The sequence below is a fragment of the Choristoneura fumiferana genome, chromosome 10 (assembly GCF_025370935.1).
Source record: "Choristoneura fumiferana chromosome 10, NRCan_CFum_1, whole genome shotgun sequence".
In the NCBI taxonomy this organism is placed as follows: domain Eukaryota; kingdom Metazoa; phylum Arthropoda; class Insecta; order Lepidoptera; family Tortricidae; genus Choristoneura; species Choristoneura fumiferana.
The window spans coordinates 10694183-10717004 of NC_133481.1; the positions used below are offsets into that span (position 1 = coordinate 10694183).

Consider the following 22822-nt stretch of genomic DNA (forward strand, 5'->3'; position numbering starts at 1 on the left):
TTTTTCCATCTGCATATATCACAGTAAGATGACGTAGTGTAGGTAGCAGGGAACTTTTATGTAAGAAAGATTGTACATGCACACTTGATTGATGATAAAGTTCTAGTATCTAGGTCTCCCTTTATAGCAAAAAACTAAAGTCGCACTAGAGTAACAAATCCGCTACCGTTGAGATAGCAACTCTAAGTGAAGTCTGCACTTTCACCCGTTTCAGATGAGAATGATACAAAAGAGTTTACGCGTGGATTATGTCATCACTCAACATTATACTAACGCTGCGTATTGTACTGGTGAGATAAACGCAAACATTATGTGTAGTCCGAATTCTACTCTAAACAACCATTGTTAGAAATCCTATATAATACAGTGGCCGGAGGAACTTGCTCTTACAAATGTCACAGCGCTGTCGACCACTTGGCACGTTCAACATGTAAGTAGCATTAGCAAAATTGATGCATTCTAGCAAGAGAACGACCTTGCCGCGGAGGCACTACTCGCCTGGGACCGTAGTAGTAGTAGGAAAAACAATGGCAGCTCTGGGGTAAAACGTTATGCGAGGTGATAAAAAATATCTTATGAGTTAGCGGAAGTTTGGTGATTTTACTTATTGGATCTATTTAATGAGAAATTACAAGTACGGGGGCGGATCTTGCGTTGTTGGTTAAAAAAGTCAAAAAAGACAACACGGGATATGTAATGATTTGGGTTCAATAAGATATTTTATTAGGTAAATTTTCAGGTTTTTTTTTTTTTTTTACTTAGGTCTCAGGATACTTTTCTCGTCTTGTAGATGTTCCTCCAGAAGTCTATGCGCTCTGGATTCGGAAGAAAGTCCATGGATAAACTTTTATCTATTGTGAGGTATCTTAGGCTGGTTTCGTCACTGGCATTCCAATTTATGTTTAATACTGGTGATTTCAACGATGTTGGGTTTCTGAAAGAGATATATTTCGTAAGTATACGATCAGAAAGTACCTACCGAATTATATTTTTTTGGCAGCGTCTAAATTTAACCCTTTGGTACCAATGGATAATATTTCGTTACACAACGGAATTGAAACTTTGTTTCATAAGTCAGGACAAGAGTTCTAATAGAGGATTTAGCGGAGACGGATTCGGAGGCAAAGACCGTGACCATTGCGGAGGCGGAGGTTAACGAGGCGGAAGCGGAGTTGAAGTGGAAGTGGAAAAAGTATAAGTTAAAGATTTTTCGAAGTATCTAATATAAGGTCAAAATGGTGCGCTAACTTACCCAAATTTGGCGAAGTTGGTCCACATACTGGTCATTCTTTCCACGACTTTTTTATCATTTCCAACTAAAGGCACGGGCCAATATATAACGGGCTGGAACAAGAAAAACAGCTCGTCACCGTGGGCCGCCCCTTTCTGGCCTTTCATACCCATCAGGATCTTGGCCAAGTTTCTAAAGGAATCATACTTAAAATAGTAGTTGAAGATAGGAAAGTGACTGTGGTTCAAAAAGTATTCAGTTATCGTCACTGAGGGATAATGAAACATCACATCAGATATAAAATCAACAATACTGTCCACTGACTCTTCATTTATGGTCCGATTCCCAAAGTAGAACGTCTTTACTTCATTTGCAACTTTTCTTTTTTCTCTGCTGTCAGAAAAATAAAGATTATCTGGCAGCATGTCGCTAAAATTATCGTTTAGTTTTTTGTATAGTTGCTTGTTGAAATGCTTTACGTAAAGTATGCCCTCCTTGTCGTTGTAACCAATGATCATGGATACTTTGTTGTACGTCCCCGATTCCAGTACTTCTTGAGGGCTCATAGTAAGGAATGGCTTACTGTTTATCATCTGTTTTTCGACGCACGGCCTAAACACGTATTTGGACCACAAATTAACGGATGTGTTTGTTGCACTGGCCATCAGAATTTCGTTTTTGGTAGCGTTCCGAAAGATCTTTAAAATTTCAAAAGGATTTTTGGTGTTGTAGCCCATTTTAGATGCAACCAATGATGCTCTTTCGACCGGGTCGTTGGAGAATGCGAACGGTGAGAGAGATGACGCGCTTTCCATGATGGCTCGTCTGAATAGTCCTTTAGCAGCGGGCGACATTACTAGGTAACTGACAGACGCGGAGCCTGCACTTTCTCCGAATATGGTCACCGAGTCTGGGTTACCGCCGAAAGTTCTGATATTCTCTTTGACCCATCGCAGGGCTGCTACTTGATCCTTTAAGCCTATGTTTCCCGGTGCGCCTGGGATTCTGAGGCAGAGGAAACCAAAGGCGCCTAAGCGGTAGTTAACGGTGACGACTATTACACCTTTTTGGACAAGGAATTGTGGGTTGTAGAGATAATTGGAGTTGCTGCCAGTCTTATAACCTCCTCCATGTAGAAATACCATGACAGGGTAGAGCCGTTTATAGCTCACTTGGCCAGGGGTGTACACGTTTAGGGTAAGGCAGTCTTCCACTCCTATGGGCAATCCCAGTCGCTCGTGGTATTGAGCACAGGCGATGCTGGTGTCTGATGCATTGAAAACACCCAACCAGCGCGGGGGTGGTCCCGCTTCCTGTTATAAGTTATAACACATTGTTACTATGTGAACACATAAAGTATACGAACTAAATTAGATATAACTACGGCATTGGACAATTTTCTACACTTCGTACGTACCTGAAATCTTTCATCCATCGTGCCGTAAGGTATTCCCAAATACTGTCTCAAATAACCTCGCTTGGTTTCCAAACCGATCAATTTCCCTTGAGGGGTTTGAAGCACGGAAGTGTAGGAAGCACATTGTAATTGAACGAATAACACTTTAAAAATAAACCAAATGAGGAGTTTAAACATGGCGGGGCCACCTTTTGCCGCGTTAAATCATCCAGCACTGACCAATATTTCATCACGCAAGGTTCTTTTTATACAAGCCCGTTCGTGACAATAATTGTTTCTGTTAAAAACCCTACGCAGGCACAGCTACGGAGATAAGATTTATATTTGGTTAAAAAAGTTTATACACTTGAACAAAATTAAGTTTTCCTTATGCAAAATATATGCGTTAATAGGACTTACACATACTAAGTATACATAGATAGGCAGGATAATGTTGAAGATCTTTATTTAACCTACATACACGGAAATCTCATCATGAAAAGTGATAGGTACCTACATTGGAAAAATTAATGCTAAGTGACTACTTACGAGTGACTACTCGTTATACACGCTTCATTGTTTGCGAAGATACCACGATCTTTGTATTGACAAAATTATGAAACATTAATGCATTTATGAGGAAAAAATCTAAAGATTTCTATTGTTTCTCGGTATCGTGTCAATTAGATGAACGCATGTAAAGGTACGATTTGTAATTGTAGGTAACCCTTTGTTCATACATGATTTAAGTCGATCGGCTGTCTTTCATTGAAGTGAAGAAGGCCGAAGAAACTCATTCCATACACCTACAACTGCCAAAGAAATCGTCTTGAAATTAATTGTGAAGCCATTCCGCCCTGGTACGCGATTCATTCGATAGTTCCTAATTAAACATGTAGGTGTAGGTAGGTACCTACCTAGAACCATGTGAAGTTGTTCAATACGTATTTATATCTTTAGGGAACAAACTTTTTCTTTCGATTTTTTTATATTAGAAATTCAAAATATTGTTACATTGGCTACAAGGAAAATGTAGTCTCGTGACTCAAAACTTGATAGTATCACAGAGATCACAGTGGCACTCCTTCAGAGCTTTTCCAACTTCGAAACACGGAGATTGCCGGGACGTCGCCAAAGAGTCCAGCTGTTGCGGGGACCACTCGTATCCACACTAAAAACATTGAAATGATTATCATACATTTAAATGATTGTTTTCGTTCGTTAGTTTAACGTCTGGTAGGTAGCACGGTGAGCAGTGTTGCTCTGAGGATAAACTGATTGAGTTCAAAACGCGTGAGCGTAGCTGCGCGCGTAGTGTGGTGGTGGTGATAGTGGGTTTATGTGATCCGTGTGTATTCTTACAGTGTGGAATTGGAGGAGCTGCATGAACACACATTTGTTGTATAGACGTACGTACTAATATTATAAATGTGAAAGTTTGTGAGTGAGTGAGTAGGTATTTTTGTTACTTCTTCACGCAGAAACGGCCGGACGGATTTGGATGAAAGGGTATAGCCGTGTTTGTATGGGACATTGGCCCCAGAAGCCAAATTGATTGCCGTTTTGCTGATTTATAAGCCCAGATGTAAGATGCTATTTCATAAAAAAAAACATCGAAAATGCTGCAGGTTTTTGAGAAAATTAAAAAAAAAGAAAATTGGTTTTCATTTTTTTTATCTGCACTACTGAACCGTTTTTTTGTAATTTACACACATTATGTAAGTTATAAAGATGCATTATTTAAAAAAAAATGGATTTCCAAATATCCATATAAGTAGTGAAATTTTCACTTTAAAGTTTTCAATATTTTTTTATTTTTATTTCCGTGATAGGGACACCCACCAATTTTCGTTATATTATGTAGAAACTATTATTCTATAACATATATTTTTTTCAAAAACATGCACTTGGATCAACAGGGTAAAAATACCGTGTGTATGTGAACAGACACAACCGGGAGAACTCGCCCGGTCCCGTATCGACCGCCGCTCTTTACGAATTTGAATTTCGAACGTGACAAATTGTTAAAAAGGAATGCATATATTTTATTATTGGCTGTATGCGGTTAGTATTTATTAATACATCTCGAGACAATAATCAATGTTGTAGAATCCTACAGTCAAGGGCATAAATATATATACGTTACCAAGACGTCAAAAATATCTATACACCTTTTTATGCCTCTAACCATAAGGTCGATGTATACATATATATTTGACGCTATGGCTTTATAGATATTTATGCCCTCGACTGTACCATCAACCACAAACTTATCTGACCATCGGTAGACCTTATTAACATTGACATAAGACCTACGTATGGCCAGTTAGATGTGTTCCGGTTTGTACTATAGACATTTTATTTTCACGATGCTCTTATGTTATTTTTATGTAGTTAGCCATATTAAGTTCAATAAATATATGATATACCATAAGTTTGTTTCATTTTGGCTATGTTGATCCAAGTGCATGTTTTTGAAAACAATATATATGTTTTAGAATAATAGTCTCTACATAATATAACGAAAATTGGTGTGTGTCTCTATCACGGAAATAAAAAAAATATATATTGAAAACTTAAAAGTGAAAATTTCACTACTTATAATAAGGATATTTGAAAATTTTTTACTTATAATAATTTCTTTAAACATACATAAGTAAAATGTTCTTTTAGATAAACATTTTGTAAATAATTAAACATCTCCTTATAAATAAAATCAAAAAAAATGATCGAGTTTTGTGCAAAGTTTAACATGCTATACCTTGGGGAAGTTATGTTTATAACGATAAACAACTCTTTGCCATATTCCCACTATAAAATCTCGAACCACCTGGGCTTATGAAATTTGGATATGCTATACTGGGCACTTTTTATCCCGATATTCCCACGGGATAGGGATAAAATCTCGAACTAATAACACCTGGGCTTAGAGTCATGAAATTTGGTATGTAGGTAGCTGGACGTCTCGAATAACACATAGGCTACTTTTTATCACGATGTTCCTACGGGATAGGGATAAAATCTCGAAATAAAAACCGCTGGGCTTAGAGTCATGAAATTTGGCATGGGTGTTTTAATTTAACGTCAATGAAAACCACGAGAATTTAATAAAATCCCGGAATTTCAATTCAACTGCTATATATCTAATGATTTACTCGTGCGAAGCCGCGGGTAAACGCTAGTGATTACATAATTCAACGAACGCGCTAGATGATGCAATGTGATGATTTACAGATGCAGGTCATATTCAAATTTTTATACCTCAATAATTTTAAACTCTTGCTCTTGCTTTGTGTGTTCTTTCTGCCTACTACCTCGTTATGTCCGACAAGTGAGACATAGAAGAGTTGCGCTAGAGAGTAGAGGTCTGTCGAGTGTGCCCTCATGGAAAGACTATTGTTGGGTATAGTAAGATATTAATGCAGTAGAGTAAAAAAAAAACTAAAATCATGTAAATAAAAGCAAAGGCCTAGAACTTACCGCAGCTGCCATGTCCCGGCAATGGTCGCGGCGTGCGCGCGGCCTCACGAGTCGCGCGAGCAGCGCCCATGCGCGCGCGCACTGCCGATCCCACCTGTGGTGCCGTAACATACAGATGTAGGTACCATCAGCCAAATATGTGGTCTACCAATTTTTAAATGAATATGTCGCTAAAGTCGAACTTTCAAGTTGACAGACACATTGGCACTATTGTTTTATGACATGCAAACGATTATCAACTTTAGGGGGGTAGTGGTAGACCACATATTATTATTTGGCTGATGGCAGTGCATCATGTATTTCCATCGGGAGAAGTCTGATCTCAATAGGAATAGGACGACACCCGAAGTGTAAAATCGATTATTGTATTAAATGAGTGACATTTCAATATTTAAATACTTAAATAAATATCATGGGACACTTGACAGTCTTGACACCAATTGACCTAGTCCTAAACTAAGCAAAGGTTGTACTATTGCTACTAGACAACGGATAAACATTCTTATATGGATAAATACATACTTAAAATAGACATTAAACATCCAAGACCCGAGAGCAAACATGAGTATTATTCATTCAAATATCTGCCCCGGCCGGGATCGAACCCGGGACCTCAAGCTTCGTAGTCAGGTTCCGTAAATATTTCAGTATTTTAAATAAACTAACCTAGCCTAAAGGGTTCTACATGATGGCCCCGAAATAAATCCTCAAATATTTAGGTACAGTTTTAGAGTTTGCAAAATGAAAAGTTGCGAAATGAATCAGGTTGCCAAACGTTAGTTGCGAAATGAAGGGATACCACGACTTTTTGCGATAAAATACGAGGGAAAACCATTATGTAGTATGTCTGTACAATATGTGCAGAGAAAACCGGCCAAGAGCGTGTCGGGCACGCTCAAGATAGGATTCCGTAGCCGTTACGAAAAAATCAAGTACCTACTATTTTTCTAAGAATTTTGCATTTTGTATGGAATCTTCCAAGTTTAAATAGGTAATTTTATACCTTAGGCTGCTGCTTACTGTTAAAGTACTAATAATTATCAAGAAAACTTAACCGTTATAGTTTGGTATATTACTACCATCCTAATTTTTTTCAAATTTTTCAAACCAATAGTTTAGGTTTTAGATGGGGGAGGGGAATAGGTATTTCGCAAACAGATCACTGAATCGAAAAATCATCTTCATAGCCTCACAGTGATTTTAAAATATATCCAACGATACCCCGACCCTAGGGTCGGATGAGAAAAAAATAATCACCCCCACATTACGCCTTTTAATTTTTTTTTGTACCATTTTGTCGGCGTGGTTGCTACATATATCCACCCGTGCAAAATACCTACAGCTGGGCAAAATATTTTTCGCAAATGTTTAATTTTCTAAATGTTTAATTTCTCAAGTATCAAATTTCTCCCAAACCATATTATTTTCGGAAAGTTCATAAAACAAACCTAACCTAACCTACGTGCTCTATAAAACCACAAGAAAATATTTTGAGATTTTTTTTTGGTTTCGGAGAAATTTGATTACTTGGGAATTTAAACATTTGCCAAATGAAACATTTGGGAAAAAAATAGTGCGAAACGGCAGTACATGAAACATATTGGAATTTCCGCCTGGAGCGCCCCCCTCCCCCACTACGCTACGCCACTGGCAACAAGTCGCGGAAATAAAATGGATGCGGGCGGCACAGGACCGGTCATTGTGGCAGTGTTGGGGGAAACCGACGTCCAGCAATGAACGTCGGCTAAAGATGTGTAGATGATGAGGAGATACTTGCCTGAGCGCTTGCACTGCGCAGGCGATGGCGCAGCCAGTCATCCCCACTTCAGCCTCCGCAGCGCCGTCGCCAGCCTCGCCGCCCGACGCTGCTTGTTCCTGTCGCTAGTGAGCACAGACAGGGGACACATTTTTAAACTAAATAATTCGAAAATAAAATAAAGATCACACTATACATAATTGTAAATGCGCAAGTTTGTAAATCTGTTTGTGTGTTTGTTACCTTATCACGTCTAAACCGCTGAATCGATTTAGATGAAATTCGGTATAACTATATAGTTTGAATCTCGGCGATAGTTTTGATCTCGGAAAATTGCATAGTTCCCGCGGGATAGCGATAAACAAATTAAATATTTTTCATGGGACAATTGACCGACACCAATTTACTTAGTCCCAAGTCCCCCGTCCCCCGGGCCTCGTACCGCCTCAATCGTATCACTAGTGATATTGTTAATGCCAACGGCAATGTTTATTAGTATCTCTTATTAGTCTGTGTTTATTAAGGTTTCAAAGTTGATCGAGTGAAGTTTTGCGTTGATTAATTTCCGTAGCTTATTATCTCAACGTTTGAAGGTGTAATAATAATTATCTACAATAAGTGCTGTTGTGAGTTAAATGTGAGTTGTGATAGTAGGCGAAAGGACGTCCATGTCCAAATGGTTTGAGTGTTTAAATTGCGAGAGATTGCGAACTACGTCTTCAACCTAACATTGAGATTAACTGGTGCAGCATAATAAATGAAATCCTAAAAGGCAAAGATGTGATTCGTCTTCAAAATAAGGTTATAGGTACCACCCATGCAAGCGACCGAAAAAAATTAAAACGAGATTTAGAAATAAGAGTGCAAAATAATATCGTGTTTTTTCTTGCCCCGGATTTTTAAACAAATAATGAATGTACCGAATACGGAGCCACAAATCTTTTTCGGCATAACAGACGATGTCACAGCCCCAAGAATTTCACAAAAATTAAAAAAGTAGCTGTCAAAATCTTAAGCGAAATTCGTATGGCGATTATTTTTCTATGGAAGTTACCCGTCTGAACGTTAGTGCCTGAGTAGTCTGTGACTATGAATGACATTTATAGGTATCATGTTTGTGATTGGTCCAGTAACTAAATGAGCCAATAGCAAGCAAGACAAACGGATCTCTTAATACTAACGCCATCTAGCCATATTTCGCATGTCAAAAACTCATTAGACAGAGTTACGAGTAAATGCTAGTCCACCATCTACTAGGCACCATAATCCAGTCGTCGGCGAGGGCCATCCATGCGCGAGCGCTGGGCTGCCGGCGCAGCAAGTCCACCAGCACAGAACGCGTACGCTGGGCGTCGCGGCACGGCAACGAGATCAGGATACTGGCCCAAATTATAATATAACTATTATACTCTGCGCCCCGGTTTATTATCGGTGCGACTTTGAAAAAAAAGAGACAAAATATTTAGACTTTTTATATTTAATCAAAGCTTTTTATTATAAACATTATATATTTTCACCTCTCTTTTCCCAAACCCGTGCGAATTCGGGCCGTGTATATAACATACTGTGAAAAATCATCTGATGGTGAACTCTGCTTTAAAATTCGTTGCGTGTTTTAAGAGGCGTTAGCGGATATACAATAGACAAAAGAACAGACAGACCTGGAAAGTCACTTTGTTCTGCCCTTTTTTAAGAATAGAAGATAGTGTCTATCTCTTATACTCGTAATACCAATGTGTCTTGTCAGTAATAAATAAAGGAATCTAGGAATGGGAAGTTGTCCTTGTCTGTTGGCCTCTTAGATGCTGAGAGTCACGCATCGAGCCATATCTTGTCTTGTGCTACGAATTTATTTACACGATAGAATACGGAACACTCAAATTAGCCGAAGAATTAGTTATGGACATAGCCAGAAAAATATACTATTTCATCAAGAGTTGGTGTTTTTTTGTACTCTTTTCAAAAGCAATATCTATTTAAGAGCTTGATACTTTTCTTTCCCCACCTGTATGCGCTTGCGTAGTTCCCGGACTTCTCAAAAGATGTCAAAGCACCAGCGCGATCTCCCTGCTTGTGAAGACACTCCGCTTCCAAACTTCGCAAATAGCTGATCTGCAACCCGCATTTCCTCATTAGAGGTACGGAATGGGTATCCATCACTAAATTTACCTATCTATTTCTTTTTTAATTTATACAGAAGCAAATTTTTTAACAATATTTATTTTCAAATCTTCAAAAGAACCTGGTATCATTGGTCTGTGTCGATCAAGTATCCACAACTTAAGTCATCAGGAATACAAAGGATAAATTAAATCTTTCTGTAAACATTATGTATTACATCTATCACAGATGACTTATGGCGTAGGTACCACCTGGTGGGAGTAAGTAACAACGCCTTCTGTGTCTATTCATACCCTACCATAGACCTGAAAGAAGAAGAGAAGAGAAGTTCGCGGTGGTTGTTATCGAGCCGCCTTGAAGTCCCTGGATGTACCTTGACCCTTGAAATATTTACCTCTCCCAGCGACTCAAGAGATCTCTGCAAATGGCATAAGGCGTTTTCGGTGTCACCTCGTAGACGGCAGCTTAGAGCCACGAGGTGCGCGTACGCCGCTGACTCGCCGCCCTCGGACAGAGCTCGTCCTAGGCAGACTTCGGCTAGCTGTTAAAACAATAATTGATGTGTGTGTTTGAGAAAAACTTTATATAGTGGCTCAGATTTTATGTGTACGTTTATATACCTATGTTTATGTTTATATACCTATTATATAATATAATAATATATGACTTGAAACTATTAACTTAACATGAGACCCAGACCAGGGTCAACGTAACTAATGCTAAAATCAATACAATAGCCCAGAATTAAAAATAGTACAGTAGAGTTATATATAAGACTATACAATGTTTACTAACTGAACAATGTTTTTATTCAGTAAAAGAATTCCTATCAAAGAGTGCATGTAAATACAATTTCTATAATGAAGTCAGGCTTCAACTCGGCTCCCCAATTGTTTAAATTGTTTATCTGTAGCCGAAACTCTCTTTATTCTAAGTTTTGTAAACCTGACAACTGTAATGCTTATAATTTAAATTATTACTAAGTATTATTATTGTTCAAAATTGTATCTTATTATTGCAAAATTTACATGTAATACCTAAATATAATTATGACTGTGGATAATTCACTGTGAACATAAATATTAAATTCGCACGCCGGATTCCGGTAGGATATACTACCGGTAGGATATTCCACCGTTGTAACCATATTCAGCGAATAAATTATCATTCATTCATTATAAACTGAATCAAACTCGAAGCTTTCTGAAATACTAACAGACATAGCACGCAGTCTAAGCAGCAAGTCAGCGGCATCGAAGTACCGAGTCATGCCGGGCAGAAGCGGAGTGTGGTCCCACCAATACTAACGGACATAGCACGCAGTCTAAGCAGCAAGTCAGCGGCATCGAAGTACCGAGTCATGCCGGGCAGAAGCGGAGTGTGGTCCCACCAATACTAACGGACATAGCACGCAGTCTAAGCAGCAAGTCAGCGGCATCGAAGTACCGACTCATGCCGGGCAGAAGCGGAGTGTGGTCCGACCAATACTAACGGACATAGCACGCAGTCTAAGCAGCAAGTCAGCGGCATCGAAGTACCGACTCATGCCGGGCAGAAGCGGAGTGTGGTCCGACCAATACTAACGAACATAGCACGCAGTCTAAGCAGCAAGTCAGCGGCATCGAAGTACCGACTCATGCCGGGCAGAAGCGGAGTCTGGTCCCACCAATACTAACGGACATAGCACGCAGTCTAAGCAGCAAGTCAGCAGCATCGAAGTACCGACTCATGCCGGGCAGAAGCGGAGTGTGGTCCCACCAATCGCCCAGCTCACGTTCCCACACACGAGTTGGAGCCAGATCCTGAGCCAATCCCTCGGAAAGAGTCCTAGATAAAACGAATAGCGTTCATATCATTATCATCACACAATTCAATCATGACACTCAATTTACATTCATAGGACTAATGATACCATTCTACAAACTACGTATTACAAATTTAGTAGTCTCTATGAGCTGACGCAAGCAGGCGTGGGTGCACGGAGCGGGCGCACGCCTGCGGGTGCAGATAAAGGTAAAATCTGCCTGTCGCGACGCATGCAGCAGCGCTTAACTGTAACTGTTTTTCAATAACCCGCCCCGTGCAAACCGCGTCAGCTAATAGGACTTTATATTATTCGTATTACTTTCTTAGATATGTCATGATTTGATCGGCCATGTGGAACTCTTGTTTTTCGATGTAGAAAGCTGACGCTATCACCCAGCCCGTAGTCCATAGCGGATAGAGCGATAACAAAGCTTTAAAAAACAGCTCCGATGCGTTTAGGTCTTCTTCGTACAACATACTGCCTTTTGCAAGCAACCTGAGAAAATCATATTAAAATTGCTATAGTCCCGTCCCGTACCACTAATCAAAGTAAACGAGCAATTCCTAACCTAAGTGGACTGTAATGTAGAGTAGGTAATTATATTATCACTAGTTCTAAGTTTTTAGATCTACTACTATGAACCCGTGCTAAGCACAGTACAGCGAGAATAAACAAGGTGACAACATTTCTCCATCATTTCGGCCATTTAAGAGCGTTTTAAAAGGTAAAGTTGCCTAACTTCAATTTGTTTCCTTCCGCAGTAAGATGTCTGCAGAAGCAACTTTTTTTGAGGGTAGAATTCTGACATTTAATCAAGATTATTCTCACGCACGTCAATGGATGTCTCGGGTCCAGCATGACAGCTTTGTCGATGCACACATCTGCCAGATCACCGTCAATATCCCTCATACATGTGGAGAGTTCGCGCCAGCTATTCGCGTTGTTACTGCTCTCTGCCACTAACTGAACAGTTGATAGAGACGTTAAAAAGAATTAACACAAACTTTAAATGTTTTTAATGAAGGTTTTCAGCAAAGTATAAACACCTACAAAACACAAAGCTGTCGCGGAAGAACTCAATTACTTTTAGAGGCTTAACTCCTTAGCTCCTTCCTGGATCCACTACTGCTGCCACACAATGGATATGATAGGTAAATTATAAAACCAGGAGGCAGATTTAACAGGAATAACAGGTCATTTCGCAAACAACTGAAGTATTATATTTGTGCCAACAAGCGGACAACATCTTCTTATTTCTTTTTGATTGTTTTTCAGATCATAGTTACCAAGTACCTACATAGGTACTTTCATTACACGATATAATAACTTATAATAAGACAGAAAATGTCATTGGCTTTCATTTGAGTTCTACGAGATAGAAGTTCAACACTGCCAACAGTTCCACAAACATCTCTACCTGTAAATACAAGTCCATCGCATGATGTGTGTCTTGAAGCTGGCGTGCATGCCTGGCAGCTCGCAGCGTGGGATTCTGTTCGAGGTTCTCAGAGCCGATTAGGGTCAAGCACGTCTCTTTCAATAAGCATGCATGGGCCATCATAACCATTTCCTGAAAGTTAATCGTACAATTGTAATACTTTGAACTTTGTGGTACCTGCTGATCTGTTCACTCGAGAAGGAGCGCCCCTCCGCATTTTATATTTGTAGTTGCAAACGTATCCATACGACAAGTCTATGTATGCGTAGCTCGAAAGTGGCATTTTTTTAGTGTCCGTACCGTCAGTCACGCACACTAAGACAATGTGTAAGTACTATTGCACATTGATAAGTTGTGTAGGGACGCTCCTTCGTGGGTGAACAGATCTGTACTTTGCTCACCCGCGACCTTATGACAGCTACAATGCAAGATATGTATGTTACGTTTATGATGAGTTGTGTTGGGTATCGGAGGTTCGGATTGTCTTTGAAAGAAAGGTAAGATTACTTCGAAAGTATCGTCCGTCTGCAGATAGTCCTGCACGACGAAGTTATTGTTGACGTAAACGGCAGCGTCCAGCCAGCACGACGTGGTCAGCTCCACGCGCGTGCGCGTTTCACTCAGCTGCCGGTTGAAGGCGCAGAACTCAGTCATACCTGCAACAGACAGGAACAACTGGTACAGATAAATTCAGAAGCAATGTGCCAGAGGTTAATATATTTAAGCTATCGTGAGATATGATTTAAGATTAAATGGGTGAATATTCGACCCTCTCGAACCTCATTCACCATCCCTGTTTTGCTCACGCTAGATTTAGGATCAGTATTGTCTTTAGTTTTCATAAAATGTAAAAATACTTGCCGAAACGATAATGAGGCAAAAAATTAAACGGCTCAACTCACGATTGTAAGATTTGTAAGTCTGGAAAGGTTTATTTTTCAGAGCCTATTATAAAAAAAATACCGCTATTTGGTTTCCGTTATCAAGGACACCAATTAAAAGGTTTGGTTAACATTAGAATAATACTTACAAATATTATATTCGGTGGATTCTATGGTAACAACTTACCATAGTAAGGTACTCTACGCAAAGAATTCGCCGCACTGCGCACAGTAGCCTGCCAGTCCCTCGCTAGCTGACCTCTTCCAGTACACTTTGGCTTGACCACTCGGTCTTCCATTTCGATAAGCATTTGTCTGATTTCTGGTCTGGACAAACGATAATACGCTAGTTATGTGTATGTTAGGTGTTTATATTCAACTAGCCTTTGCCCGAGGCATCGCTCGCTTAGACCAGGTCGGCAGTCGAATAAAAATTCAGAGATTAATTAAATTCCCATGGAAACTCCCGAATCTTACAAAGTGGTAGTGGTCTTCATTGACGTTGTATGAAAAACACCCATGCATCATATCTATAGACTTTTGAAACTTATGTGTAAAACCTACCTCGCTAGTAGGTAGGTCCCGTGAGGATATGATATGTGAGAATTAATACTTAGTAGCCTATATGTTATCTTAGACATCTATATCAATCAAATCCGTGAAAAATAGCGTGAAGGTGAAACATACACACACAAACAAACTTTCACATTTATAAGTAAGGCAACTTACTGATCAATAAAAGGAGGTATGCTGGGCTTTATCAGTGGCCTGAACAGCTGGACCTCGACGATGATAAACGCGCAGTTGCCATCAGAACCCGAAGGCCGTGGCAGACTGGCCACTTCTGTGCTCTCGCTTGTAGGCGTGCTTGTTGTCCCTCTATAGAAGGATTTAAATACAATGAGTCGATTTTACTGATGCCGCGTAACCAACAACCTACTTACAGCGCGTAACCAATAACTTATGCCGCGTCGTAACCCACAATCTGCAAAAGTAGCAAATTTCAAATTTGAGATTTCGCAGCTGGTATAAATAAATACAAAAATATTTAATTTCCATGCTCTCCTGTAAAATTTGCCCCTAGTTAGATACGCTGCATTAGCTATTGTTGGTTACGTGGCATTGCAGTCCCATCGACGTATGGTTACATGTCACAAAGAAGTCTAAAACTGAAGGGTTCGGGAAGTTTATAATAGTTGACAAAAGCAATGTCCCAATCCCAAGACATCAATGGGAGCCGTTATGGGGCTGTATATTATTTAATTGTTGAGTGCCTTAGAAATTTTTGAGCACTATATTTTAGGTCTTCAATGAGGGTTTCTTGACAGGCAAAAATCGTTAGATGGCGTTAGTATCGTTTGATCCGTTTGACATTACCTAGTTTGTCACAGAAACTCATTCTTCAGCAATAATTTAACTATCTACATAGATTTATATACCAGTAAACTAAAATCACGTAATTCTCATTGTCTCTGATATTTAGGTAAGTATATAGGTTAGGTACCTTAAAAATAACTAACTTTGGCTTAGGAGTAGATGCCACGCCAAATGGAAGATCCGGTTCTTTCGCGTTAGCAGTCAACAACAAATCGCATCCACATTTCTCCATCATCTGTTCCGCATTCACCCATTGCAGAGGCACAGCCAACCGCACGGTTGTCTCTAAATAATTAATACCATTAAAGTTGGCGACTCTACCTTCCCAGAGGTTAACTAACTCCACTCCAGCTAGGTCTGCTTTGAGTTATAGCAACAATTATGCTCGATGCATAACCACTACCAAAGCCTTGTTAGAGTAAATATCGTGACTGGTGTAGTGTAGATATTTAACACATTATTAGTCAATGCGACCTAAGTAAACTTTTCCAGAAAAGGTAGAGTTGTAAACTACGACGGTACAGAAAAAGTGTGCTTCCACACTAAACTAAATTTTTCTGAAAAATCCACAAAAATTACACAGATGGGATGCCATGTTATTACATAAAGAAATTATACACCAAATCCTACTTAATATTATAAATGTGAAAGTTTGTGAAGATGTTTGTAGGTTTGGCTGTTTGTCACTCAATCTAGCAATAACGGCTCAACGGATTTACATGAAACTTGACGTACATTATAGACAAAGATCTGCATTGAGATATAGGATACTTGATATCCTGGTAATGCGTTCCCGTGGGATAATATTTTCAGTTTAAGCAAGAATAGAGGGCACTGTCCGAGAACGTACATTACCTCCAGGGTACAGAAGTCGGAACAAGTCCATGAAACCCATAAAGCTATAGCCGCCAGTCTCTCCGTAGATGTGAAACTCAAGTGGCCAATTATATTGACGCAGATGCTTCCATAGTTGGCGGTCCCCGTCCTTTAAAATTAAGTGACGGTGGAACGAGCCCCAAATGACACTGACTGGAAAGATCGGAAATACAACGTCAAAAAAGTTGGTGCTACAAGTCGTCAATGAGATATTGCCACACCCTTACACTACTAGGAGCTACTACTATTGAGCCAGAAAGAGATTTATAGGTAACTGGTTTTATTGACACCTTCACAGACACATTGCCAGAGGTATTTAGTTAATGTTACTGCGCCTACTATTTTATAGTATCCGGGTAAATATTTGAGTGTTTCGAACACTTAGGCAAGAAGTCATTCATTATCCCTCCACGCTTATCTTATCCATAATGAAAGGACAAGTCATAACAATTTTGAAGAAACTATCGGCATCATTTCTTTTAAGAATATTCTCTGGAAGGATAACGATGGAATAAACGCCCTAAAAAGCGCTGAATAATGATTTCGTGAACCTGTTTGCTTGGGGCTTTCGGTTTCTCTACGGGATCGAATCAGACTTGAGGAGATACGTAGAAGAACAAGGGTCACCGACATAGCCAAGCGAATTAGCTCGATGAAGTGGCAATGGGCAGGACATATAGCACGAAGAACAGATGGTCGTTGGGGCCGAAAATTTCTCAAGTGGAGACCGCGGATCGGCAAGCGCAGCGTAGGACGTCCACCAACGAGATGGACGGATGACCTGGTTAAAGTCGCGGGTTCACGGTGGATGCAATCCGCTTCCAACCGAGGCAACTGGAGGTCTATGGGGGAGGCCTATGTAAAACAGTGGACGTCCTATGGCTGATATGATGATGATGATGATGAACCTATTAAATAAGACTTTCTAAGCGCATAACTTACAATGTGTTTTCAAAGCTGTCATGTAAAAAAGCAGATCAATATTGTCATCATTTTGTATTTCGTGTATATCATAGGTGAGTTTCTTATCTCCCTTTGTGAAAGTTTCGTCAGCCATTTTAAGGATTTCCCATTTAGGATAAAAGTGAGTGCTATTGAATCTTCTTGGGTAACGATAGCCTTGACTGAAGGTTAGAATACCTGGATCCTGTAAAAAATAGCATTACGATGCGGCCAAGTCTTATCACGACTACCGGCAGCGCGGCGTGCGTTTTTTCTGTTAATTTCGCGGCCGCGACGTTCGCTGCACAGAGGTTAGGTACGAGGGGCACACTGAAATGATCGTTTGTTGAATATTTCGGATTGAGTTACAATAAAACCTTTTTTAGAATTTGAATACTGGCCTCTTAGAATCTTAATGACATTCAAACAATAAAAAAAAATGTTTAAAAACAATAACTATGTTGGTTTAAAGTTGACACGTCGTTAACAGAAATGGAACTCACGCGTGGGGAGTCGCGCTGTCATCTTTCATCCACCATTACCTCTCATATTTCGTTTTCTCGAATTTTTTTACCGTACAACGGCAAAAACTACTAGACACTGGCAAAATTGTCCTCATCGGAGGAAAATATGGCTCTGTCCATCGGGACAGAGCCATATTTTTTTAAAGAAACAACTCACGCGTGAACATTTCCGTGCCACCATAATTTATCACAATTTTTCGTCGCGGCTTATCTCAAGATAAATGTCTCAGCGAACTTTTTTCGATTTATGATGTTGAAGCACCGAGTCAAACGACAATATACCGCTGGTATGCAGAGTTCCAACGCGGTCGTGTGTCGCTCAGCACTGTTCCTTCTGCAGGTCGACCAAGAACAGCGGTCACGCCTGAAAATATCGCAGCTGTGCGAACTATTATATTAGATGTCCGTCATGTGACATACGAGCAGATTCGGGCTGTTATCAGTATCGGAATGACTGCAATTCAGTCGATATTACATAATGTAAGTAAGCTAGTGTCCCACTGGGTTCCCTACAATTTGTCCGAAGAGCAAAAGGCGGCTCGTGTAGATTGGTGCCGGAATACTCTGCAACGCTTCAACTTGCTTCAAATGCCGTTTATAATATCGTCTCAGGTGACGAATCATGGATTTATTCATACGAACCTGAAAGAAATATCAGTCAGCAGTTTGGGTCTTCGAAGACGAGGTCAAACCAACGAAAGTGGTTCGCTCCCGCAGTGTGTTAAAGAAAATGGTCGCTACGTTTGTCTCGAAAAAGGGGTAGGTATGTTGCTACAATTCCTTTACAAGAACGCAGAACGGTTACCGCTGAGTGGTATATCACGGTTTTTTGCCAGAAATGATAGCCGAATTCCGAAAAAATAACATCATCTTACATCACGATAATGCGAGCTCCCATACGGCTCGGAAGACAAATGTTTTTTTGAAGCAGGAAAACGTTGAGCTGATGAGCCATCCTCCGTACAGTCCTGACCTGAGCTCAAACGATTTCTTTACATTCCCTAGAATGAAAGATTTATTACGCCGTCAACGGTTTGAAGACCCCGAAGCAGCTGTGGAAGCGTACAAATCAGTCATTTTGTCAACATCAACTTCAGACTGGAATTACTGTTTTAATGATTGGTTTGCACGAATGGAAAAGTGCATTAAGTTGAACGGAGAATACTTCGAAAAACAATAAAATACAATTTAGCTATACCGTGCATGTGGTTTTTCTTATTGCCGATCATTTCAGTGTGCCCCTCGTACCTGGTAAGTTGTAGCACAGGCAATGAACAGAGAAAAGACTCGCCGCGCCTCTGCTAAAAACGTAGATACTGACATTTTCGCTGCTCACTGGTGACTTAGTAGCAGCAGTGTAATTATACTCTTCGTCATATGGTGTAAGAACATTATAAGCTGCGACGAGGGTCACTTTCATGAAGTTTGCATTCTTCAATATTTTGTGATGCTCCACGCTCTGTGGGTTCCGTGTGACTTGGAGTTCTATGGTGATAAGAGGGAGTGTGTCCCAGCTGTGGCATTGCAGGGTTGTTGGTTCCAACAATGGCTGCATTCGCTTCTTAATACGTTTTTTATCTACATCTAAAATGGAATTTAAATTAAAAAAGTCAAAAACCAAAAAGTAAAAACTAGAATAGAATATAACTGGTATACTTAAAAGAGTGACTCACCTACAGTATTCTCAGAAATAACAACCAACGTACCTACCTCTGAACAGTGGCAAAATATCAACGTTGCAGCAGCTTATTTCTACGATGGAGCTGATGGAAGATGATTGCTCTTCGGATTTGGTTGAGCTGGACGGCTCCATGCTTATTTTTGAAGATTCTATGGGGACATAGCTGTCACTGCCACTTGACTCCACCATTTTTGTTGGCTGCACTCGAACTGTTTTGAAACATTAAATTTCAAGTTGGTGAATAAAGCTTGGGAAAGCTGATTGGCCGATTTTTTGTAGACTGCTAATGTTTGTTTATAATTATTGTAGTATCCTAGATTTAAATGAGAAAAGTAAGAAATATCACTAGCAATTTTAATTTTATTTGGTCGTTTCGGTTATACCAACAATATTTATATTTATAGATAAAACTTCATCATTATAAGGCTACCTAAAAAAACCGGCCAAGAGCGTGTCGGACACGCCCAAAATAGGGTTCTGTAGCCATTACGAAAAATTTAAGTAATATTTTTCTGAGGATTTCATATTTTATACGGAATCTTCCAATAAATTAAATAATTAAATTAAAATAAAATGAATATTTAAGGGGGCTCCCATACAGCAAACGTGTTTTTTTGCCGATTTTTGCTAATGTCTAATGTTGTATAGTTAGGTATGGAACCTTTCGAGCGGGAGTCCGACTCGCACTTGGCCGTTTATTTTTTTATTTTGCCCGTGCGAAGCCGGGGCGGATCGCTAGTAATATATAAAAAAACCGGCCAAGAGCGTGTCAGACACGCACAAAATAGGGTTCCGTAGCCATTACGAAAAAAATAAGTAATATTTTTCTAAGGATTTCGTGTTTTATATGGAAGTTTAGGTATATTTTATACCTTAGGCTGCTATTTAAGAGTAAAACTACTAATAATTCTCAAGCAAACTTAGCGGTTATAGTTTTCCTTGAAAGTTTGATATAAAGTATACTTTCTACCATCCTAAATTTTTTCAAATTTTTCCACTCACCGGTTTAGATTTTGGAGGGGGGGGGGGCGGCAGACGCTCGATTTTAATGAAAATTTGCACTTTAAAGTTGAATATTTCGCAATTAAATCAATGAATTGAAAAATCGTCTTAGCAAACCCCTAATATGGATTTAAAAGACCTATCCACCGATACCCCACACTATAGGGTTGGATGAGAAAAAAAAATCACCCCCACTTTACGTCTATGGGAGGTACCCTAAAAAATTTTTTTTGTACCATTTTGTCGGCATAGTTTACATATATATCCGTGCAAAATTACAGCTTTCTAGCATGGAGCCATTGATAGTCCCTGAGCAAAGCCGCGGACGGACAGACAGACATACAGACAGACAGACATGGTGAAACTATAAGAGTTCCGTTTCCGTTCCGAACCCTAAAAATTAGTACGTTCTAGACCTACTAACCCGGTCTTTTTTCTGCATACCTATTCGTTCTTTGTATTACATTACGATTCTGACATTATCACATAATAGACCAATGATCAGACGCACTTAGTTATTGCTGTAGACTTCACAGGTTGGTATTAGCCTATTAGTACGCTATGATACCAAAAAAGTTTTTGTAATAAGGCTCAGATTCATCGACTGAATAGAGGAAATTATTTCGTGCACCAAGTTACAATCTTTTCACGATTGATTTCTCTAAGCTTTCTTTGGCAGATGTACGCGGAATGTCAAATGTTATCTACGCGATTCAGTTTATCTACTGTACGTTGAACACTGTCTTACCAACCAACGGGTGATCAGCAAACAGGCACATTTTCTCGTAGTCCGACGGATCGTAGCTCATTGTGCCTTGAGCAATAGTTTGATCCTCGATGCGATCTCTAGCCCTTACAGGAATGATGGCAGTGCTGATAAGCAGCTGATCGAAGAATGTGACCTTGAGAGAGTGGCGCCTGAAGTCTTCGTTTGTAACCTTAAGACTTTTTATCCTAACGGTAAGAACATCGAGGGGAGGGAGGTATATTTCCTCCCTGTTGGTCACTGTATGTGAGCTGGACTTCGCTGATCGCAGGGAATTTTGCGAACGGACCTGTAAAATTACGAGTAATTATTTTACTGCATTTCGTTTTTCCTAGTTTCATGCTACATGTCTCACATCATGTCTAATTAATAGATTGTTTCAGGCGTTACTTTTCGATTGTTCTTATCAATTAACTTCAATCTCTTATTCTGCTATTCTGCTACCGCAAACAGTATAGTATCACAAGGTAGCGGTACCACACATTAAGAAAATACAAAATATCCATAGGAAAAATAACTAAAAATTTAATTAAAAAAGAGAGGCCTCTTGGCATGGTGCCCATCACGCAGGCAGCATTCCCGCGTTGAACTGCGATTGAGATTCTTTGCGCGAGAAAGCTGCCGACGCGAGGTTGCCTGTTGCCTCCCTTAACCTATTGCTGAGCTTCCTGTGTAGCTCCAGCGCACCCTTACCCCAAGGACCTAGAGTCTCGACGCCGAAAGCAAAGAAATGATATTGGGCGCCGAGACAGCTATATTTTATGACCTTGAGGCGTACCGCACATTAGCGGTACATTAGACATATTTTATCTGTGATCATATATATCTAATAGATGCGTCTAAATATCGAGAGTACTTTAGTAATCGTGTCGAAAATATGTCTGAAAACGAGTGCAGCTCAGCGGTAAAAAATTGTAGAAAAATAAGACCATTGTCGCGATTGCTATGAAACAAAACAATTACTGCTTTTTCTTTTCATTGTCAGAAATGAGTAGTACAGTAGGTATATTAATAAGTGTTTACCCGTCCTTTGTTCATTTTTAACGAAGTTTTTTTAGGCTATTTGTTACTTTTAAAGTGATTAACACATGTTACCATGACAGTAAACAGTCAAGTTTTTTTTTAATAATAAATGTAGGAAAATAATGGTAAAGAGGCGTGTTACATGTCTTTGGTCATTAAGTAACATAAGAGTAAAATCAAACATTTGTTTTAATCACTTTATAATTTTAATTAATTTAATTTACTTTATATATTACCTCCATATTGTAAAGTGTGACATTATACATAGCGTATATATGGATATAGGGTGACTCTTCCCTCGGTCAAGGTATTGCTTACGTATTGGCATTGCCATACAACGGGAAACACAGCCAGCCTTATGGGCACCCTGCCCAATAGCAGCGACTTGGTTGATATTTGTAAATATAGATTTTTAAGATTAGAGTAAGTTAGTTTTAGTTCTATTTTTATTTATTTTTGTTCATTATTGTATATATACTAGGTTTAGCCCGCGACTTCGTCTGCGTAGATTCCGATATTTA

General features: G+C 39.5%; 2 protein-coding genes across 2 annotated transcripts; both read right to left on the minus strand.

The window, feature by feature from the left end:
- Nucleotides 1-659: 659 nt before the first annotated feature.
- On the minus strand, nt 660-3603 carry LOC141432082 (carboxylic ester hydrolase-like). Its single transcript, XM_074093472.1, has 3 exons — nt 2649-3603; nt 1253-2544; nt 660-934 (listed from the first exon to the last, which is right to left on the minus strand). The coding sequence occupies exons 1-3, from the start codon at nt 2823-2825 to the stop codon at nt 766-768; spliced, it is 1638 nt and encodes a 545-aa protein (XP_073949573.1). The 5' UTR covers nt 2826-3603; the 3' UTR covers nt 660-765.
- LOC141431753 (uncharacterized) lies at nt 1277-22371 on the minus strand. The gene is made up of 21 exons (XM_074092930.1): nt 22302-22371; nt 21261-21567; nt 19540-19719; nt 19151-19413; nt 17306-17510; nt 16343-16516; nt 15631-15772; nt 14840-14989; nt 14298-14437; nt 13737-13885; nt 13209-13361; nt 12624-12754; nt 12110-12286; nt 11661-11811; nt 10379-10525; nt 9869-9975; nt 9125-9242; nt 7885-7988; nt 6108-6201; nt 3642-3798; nt 1277-1344 (listed from the first exon to the last, which is right to left on the minus strand). The coding sequence occupies exons 1-20, from the start codon at nt 22314-22316 to the stop codon at nt 3673-3675; spliced, it is 3033 nt and encodes a 1010-aa protein (XP_073949031.1). The 5' UTR covers nt 22317-22371; the 3' UTR covers nt 1277-1344; nt 3642-3672.
- Nucleotides 22372-22822: the final 451 nt, after the last annotated feature.

What these genes read in the sequence shown, in the direction of transcription:
- LOC141432082 (XM_074093472.1), bottom strand. Translation starts at nt 2,825, where the DNA reads ATGTTTAAACTCCTCATTTGGTTTATTTTTAAAGTGTTATTCGTTCAA. An exon ending in CGATGGATGAAAGATTTCAG is followed by an intron (nt 2,545 to 2,648) that starts GTACGTACGAAG and finishes AACTTATAACAG; the next exon opens with GAAGCGGGACCACCCCCGCG. An exon ending in ACCAACTTCGCCAAATTTGG is followed by an intron (nt 935 to 1,252) that starts GTAAGTTAGCGC and finishes TATCTCTTTCAG; the next exon opens with AAACCCAACATCGTTGAAAT.
- LOC141431753 (XM_074092930.1), bottom strand. An exon ending in CCGACTTCTGTACCCTGGAG is followed by an intron (nt 15,773 to 16,342) that starts GTAATGTACGTT and finishes TTAATTATTTAG; the next exon opens with AGACAACCGTGCGGTTGGCT. An exon ending in GACCCGAGACATCCATTGAC is followed by an intron (nt 12,287 to 12,623) that starts GTGCGTGAGAAT and finishes TGATTTTCTCAG; the next exon opens with GTTGCTTGCAAAAGGCAGTA.